Raw genomic sequence first — 6,126 nt, forward strand, 5'->3', positions numbered from 1 at the left:
TCTGAACTCTAGTTTTTTTTTCTGTTTTTTTTTGTTTTTTTTTTTTTTTTTTTGCGGTACGCGGGCCTCTCACTGCTGTGGCATCTCCCGTTGCGGAGCACAGGCTCCGGACGCGCAGGCTCAGCGGCTATGGCTCACGGGCCCAGCCGCTCCGCGGCATGTGCGATCTTCTCGGACAGGGGCACGACCCCGCGTCCCCTGCATCGGCAGGCGGACCCTCAACCACTGCGCCACCAGGGAAGCTCTGAACTCCAGTTTTGATATCGGCAAGGCCAGAGTTTGAACTATGCGATGTATAAGATTCTATGTTAGAGCTTACGTGTGTTTCTCTTTACCATGGGATCCAAGATTTCGACTTTTCCCTTCCAATGTTAAACTGATTTCTATTCTTGTTCCTGCTGCTTGGTGAGGACACACACTGTCACTGTGTCCCCCAAGATAATGTGTCAGAGCAGCTACCCTTTGTTCAGCACAGTCAGACAACCCACAGTATTCTAGTGTGAGACATTCACGTGTAACTAAGCCAAATCCTCTCATTCTAGGAAGCAAATCAGAAAGTAAGCAAGAGCAACACTACAAAGGAGAGAATTTTGGAGAGCTTTATATTTTTTTTAAACTAAAATGTTTGCAACTGTCCTTTATTATTAATATTGAAGCATTTCACCATTATTTGCTACTACAGCTCTAGAGGTGTTTCTCTCACCTTCTAGAACTCTCCATGCATCTTCACACAGAAGTGAAATGATGAGGCCCTGAAAAACTTGTGTGGGAAGAGAAGTTTTATTTTGGTGGCAAAAGCAGTTATCTTTGGCTTATCAACATTTTTCTGTTTTTCTTTTCAGGGCTATTTCCTATGTTCACTAGTAATTCTTTTTCTTCACATGGAACTTTCTTGTTTTTCTCAGGGCCGTTATATGTTATAAAAGAGCCCGGTCATCTTTAGAACAACTTGGGGAGACTTTTCCCTAAGGAACTTGAAAATGCATTAACAAGATTGACGTTTGTCAAGCTCCCTCCATCCCCATTCATCCAGGTGTTGGCCAGTGAATTGCAGCTTCTTAGGTCCAGAGGCCCTTGTCCCCCTGCTCAGGCGGGCTCATTGAAGGGTGGAGAGCTGTTTTAATGGTTACAAAAGCGGTTTATAGTGGCACATCCAGTCCAGGTGATCCCGCTTTATACTGAAGGCCCGCATCCAGGGCCTCTCCTCCAGGGGCGTTCCTGGTGGCCTCTTCATAGGAGGGTGGTGAACACGAGAGAAGGGCTACCTCCCCGGGCAGTGGGGAGTAAGGGAAGGTCTGCTCGCTGCTCCAGAGTAAGCCTGGCAGGAAGTCAGTCACCTCTCCTGCAGGCGGGTGCTCTGGAAGGTCGAGGCTGGAAACCTGCCCCTGGGGCCGAGAGGCCTGGCAGTGGCGATGCAGGAAAAGCAGCAAAAAGGCCAGGAAGAGCAGGACAGTGGCTGGAAGAAGGATGCACAGGAAGGGCTCCACATCTTCCTTGGTGGAACTTATCTTCTGGGTGCCCTGGAGTTAGGGAACGGAATTGAGTTAGAAGATGGGGAAAGAAGAGCGCTGCATTTCTAAGGCTGATCTGTCTTCGTCTTGTATTCTCCTTATCATTTACTGACTCTGAAAATCACTCTAATCATTCATTTATGCCAATGAGCTTGAGCCTGCATGAAGTAAGGTGTACTTCCATGATAAAGTATGAATTCAGAATGTCAAAAGTACACAAGGGTACCCTACACTATTTCCACTGAAGTAAAAATATTAGGATAAGTTTCAGTTGGCAGGTCCATCACTCATTCTTTGAATGAGAACTCTAACTATTTATGTACTTATTTTGTTTAGAATTAGACCGATAATGTTTTATTGCCACAGAAGGATTATATGGAACTGACTTCTTTAATTCTGGAGTAAAATCTGACATTGTTATGTGCTCAATACTCATGTAATCAACATTGGAAATCCGATTGGATAGCTGATGCTTATGATATTGAGATTTTGAAATTTCCTCAATGCGTTTTTGCAATAATTTAAGATAAATATGGAAATTTGGAATTCTCTCAAGAAAAAGAATTGCAGATAAATTTATTTATTTTTGGCTGTGTTGGGTCTTTGTTGCTGTGCGTGGCTCTTCTCTGGTTGTGGTGAGTGGGGGGCTACTCTTCGTTGAGGTGCACGGGCTTCTCATTGCAGTGGCTTCTCTTGTTGTGGAGCACGGGCTCTAGGTGTGCAGGCTTCAGTAGTTGTGGCACACAGGCTCAGTAGTTGTGGCTCGCGGGCTCTAGAGCACAGCCTCAGTAATTGTGGCACGCGGCTGAGTTGCTCTGCGGCATGTGGGATCTTCCCGGGCCAGGGCTCAAACCCGTGTCCCCTGCATTGGCAGGTGGATTCTTAACCACTGTGCCACCAGGGAAGCCCAAGAATTGCAGATAAATTCATTCTTAAGCAACCTAAAAGGTATTGATTTTATTGTGTCAGCTCACAATAATGATGGTTCTTGATGGAGTAAATAATAAGCATGAAATGATACTCCAATGGCAAGGTAGAAAAGCCATATGAAAAACTAAGTCCTGTTCCAAATTGCATAGACATTGCTTTACACAAAGCTACTAAGAAATAATGAAGTATTAACAAGCTTCTCTGTTCATTCACAACACATGTGAATGTTAGTATACACCACTACAGAGGAAAAGAAAACAGTGTAAAGCCTTATAATTGTGTTTAAAGAAACAACATATTAAGATCTTTGTCTACTGATTTAAAATAAAACTTATAGTAATAAAACTATGAAAGCTGAGGTTTTTGCCTTGATTTTGGTGGAAATAACAAATGTTTTGCTGGTCTTGACCTGTTAAGAGACTGACTTATCTAGTGTTGTTCGTATAATCTTTTTTAATTCCTAAATAATTTACAACTATGTTGTTAATTCTGACTCAAAATTAGATGGTTTATTCAGTAGTTACACTGCTAAATATTTTGTTTTCTCAGATATGAATTAAGATATTTTAATTTAAAGTGCATACAATTAAAGGTTTTCTTGGGAAGCAGAACATCGTCTTTGGGCTTTGACAGCTGTGGTCTTGAATTCCAGTATGACCTTCTGATACCTGCGTGACCATGAACCATTCACTTGCCCCCTCTGTGTCTACTTTTTCTTCTCTATGAAATGAGAATAAGAACATCTTTTTTGGAGGGTTGGCATGAGAATTTAATGAATCAATGAACTATGAACTCTTTCTGTTTTCTCACACATAATCTAGTTTATCAGAACTATTAACTAAAAATCTGCTGTGCTGTAACAAGGACTTTGATTATAAAAGCGATAAGAACTCAAATAAATTTACTACAGTTATTTAAAAATCAAGTTGGACTGAAAAAGCAATTTAAATATGTTTATTTTCTTCCACTAGATGAATCATTTAAAATGTTAAAGGTATTATCTCTTAATACATAATCACTCTTCAACCTTGATAAACGAGGCATTTTGCATAACGGATTTTTCCTTCATTCTCCTTCAGTAACGTGGATGATAATAGTTTCTAAACAGTTGTGGGCATCAAATTTTAAATACTCTATTTAAACCCTCTAACTTCAGTATGCATAGAATATGAAGATACTTAATATTCTATTTAAAAGTTTTTCTGTAATAGACCCTCTTGCTTACCATTATGCTATTAATGCTATTAGTTGCAAAAATTTGTGAAAACAGAGATGCTACAGTCCCCTTCTGTAATTGGTACGTCCATTGGTTATTTTGTCCAAATATTGAGTGGCACTGAAAAGCTTATTTAATACCGCAGATTAGGACAATTTCTTAAGATAAAGAACTCTTCTTTCTTCCTAGTTAAGAGATCACAGAGCTATGAACAAATTTATGATGGTATCCTTAATTTGTTTATTTAATGATTCATGGTATATTGGTTCAAATTGTGGATTTTGTTAATGCAGAAAGGATGTCTTTTTCTTTTTTAACATCTTTATTGGAGTATAATTGCTTTACAATGGTGTGTTAGTTCCTGCTTTATAACAAAGTGAATCAGCTATACATATATCCCCATATCTCTTCCCTCTTGCCTCTCCCTCCCTCCCACCCTCCCTATCCCACCCCTGTAGGTGGTCACAAAGCACCGAGCTGATCTCCCTGTGCTATGCGGCTGCTTCCCACTAGCTATCGGTCTTACATTTGGTAGTGTATATATGTATATGCCACTGTCTCACTTTGTCCCAGCTTACCCTTCCAGGATGTCTTTTTTTAGTCAAATATTCTAATTGTTTCACTACCGTCAACGTGGTTTTTAAACTTTTAATATTTCTCAAGGACTTTGCTGTTCCGGGAATACTTTAAAGAAATAACCAATAGAAAGTATAACTGCTGCAGGATATATCATATATATGTGTATAATTTATTTCTGTTAAAAGTGGTTTTAGAGAATTTAAATACCAATCTCACCACTCGATTTTCCAGAAAACAAGAAAATAGGTTTGTTTCCCCCTTTCTGGTGGGACAGTAGCATCACACATTTCCCTGCTGATCGTAAAATTAATTCTGAGTTTTTAGGTTTCTACCAATATTTTTCCTTAATGACGCCTCAGATTGAGACTTCTTTGGGGATTTCCCAGGTAAAGCAAAACAGCTGCTGCATTTCTTAGTGAGAGGCAAAGCGTCCTTAACCCTCTGCTGCCCTTCCTGAAGTAAGATCCTTCGCTTCTGCTAACTCTTAGAAACAGCTGGAGAGCCAAAGGGAGTCTCTCTCTCTCTCTCTCTCTTTTTTTTTTAATGTAGACTGAGCAAAGAACAAAGTTGTCATACCAAGGCATAAAAATTTGTTGACTTCTAGCTTCGGTGTTCTTTGATATATTTGCTATATCAAGCGTTCTTAGAATATATTTGTGACAAGTTTTACTTGAGTTTATCATTGTCAAAAGATACAACTTTCAAGGTAGTTCCTTAGACCAAGCCATTCAGTGAATTCATATTTTTGTCACGCCTGTAATACAAAATGTTGCCACTAAGTTTTCCTAAAAATGTAGGCATTGTTGGTTTTAAAGCTAACAAAGATACTTTGGGGAAGAAAAGGCATAAGTCATAGGTACAAACCTGCAGGTGGGTTTCCGGAAGAGGTAGGCTCGGTTCACTGGTTAACCACTCGTATGTCCCCCTGCCAGCGTGGCCAAACTTCTTCCAGCTGCTGCCCATCAGTTCCCGCATGTTTTCACCCGACTGATGTGCCAGGCACCCTTCCCCCTCGCTGCCCAGATTTCAACAATACTGCTGCTTCTTGGCCTGCATCCAGCTTGGATGAATTCGGCTGATGGCTGTTGGGAAATTTGTTCTGAGTGTCAACAGGGAAAAGAAACCAACCAGAGAGACCTCTCAGGACTATATTTAAATTCAGTGCCTCTGGGTTTGCTTTTGTGGCCTTTACCACTGTAAGGATTGGCATCAGATGTCGGATATGGAACAGATTTTAGACAGAGGAGTTCTTCGCATTCGTGCTATTACAGTGTCGCGAATGGTCTCAGTGAATAAAGAGCTGTTTGTATTTAGATGTAAATACGACCCTCTCCCTTCCCTTACCATATCCCTCTCCAGACATATAGCTGAGCAAGAACTACCCAAGCTGAACTTCCTGTAATTATTTCTGGATTCTGTGGTACAGAGAGGAGGAGTATTTGGTAGTGAAGCAAGACTCATTAATATCATTTTTGTGAATTATTTAGATGAAGGACACTAAATGATAAAATTGTACACAAGCCAGAGAGACAATAGCTCCGACTGTTTGCATGGAATGTTTGCTGTTTTCATAGTCTTAGTTCTGATTACCTTGTGAACTTTATAAAATTATTTATATCAAGCAATAAGAAACTTTCAGTTTACACATTCACTGAGGTAACTTCGGGATGTTTAATTCTACTGGACGTTTAAGACGTGACAGTTGGATCCTTTCTTTTAGTAGAGTAAACTTTAGCTTCAAATATTTACTCAAAATGTTACAGCTCAGAATTGCAACTACCCATGTTTTTATCCAGGCATCCTTTTCATTCAAGTGATTGTTATGATTAAGTGGGATTCTTTTCTCTTAATTAGGATTCTCAATCTTTGGCCCATGGTGGTCTATGGATA

General features: G+C 40.0%; 1 protein-coding gene across 1 annotated transcript; it reads right to left on the bottom strand.

Moving 5' to 3' along the window:
• Nucleotides 1-1,173: 1,173 nt before the first annotated feature.
• On the bottom strand, nucleotides 1,174-5,211 carry SMIM28 (small integral membrane protein 28; the record flags this gene model as incomplete). The annotated part of the gene is given in 3 exon segments (XM_082855390.1): nucleotides 1,174-1,196; nucleotides 1,199-1,520; nucleotides 5,101-5,211. Coding segments are annotated over 3 exon segments (456 nt in total).
• Nucleotides 5,212-6,126: the final 915 nt, after the last annotated feature.

This window comes from Leucopleurus acutus (genome assembly GCF_964270905.1).
Source record: "Leucopleurus acutus genome assembly, chromosome: 15".
NCBI lineage: Eukaryota > Metazoa > Chordata > Mammalia > Artiodactyla > Delphinidae > Leucopleurus > Leucopleurus acutus.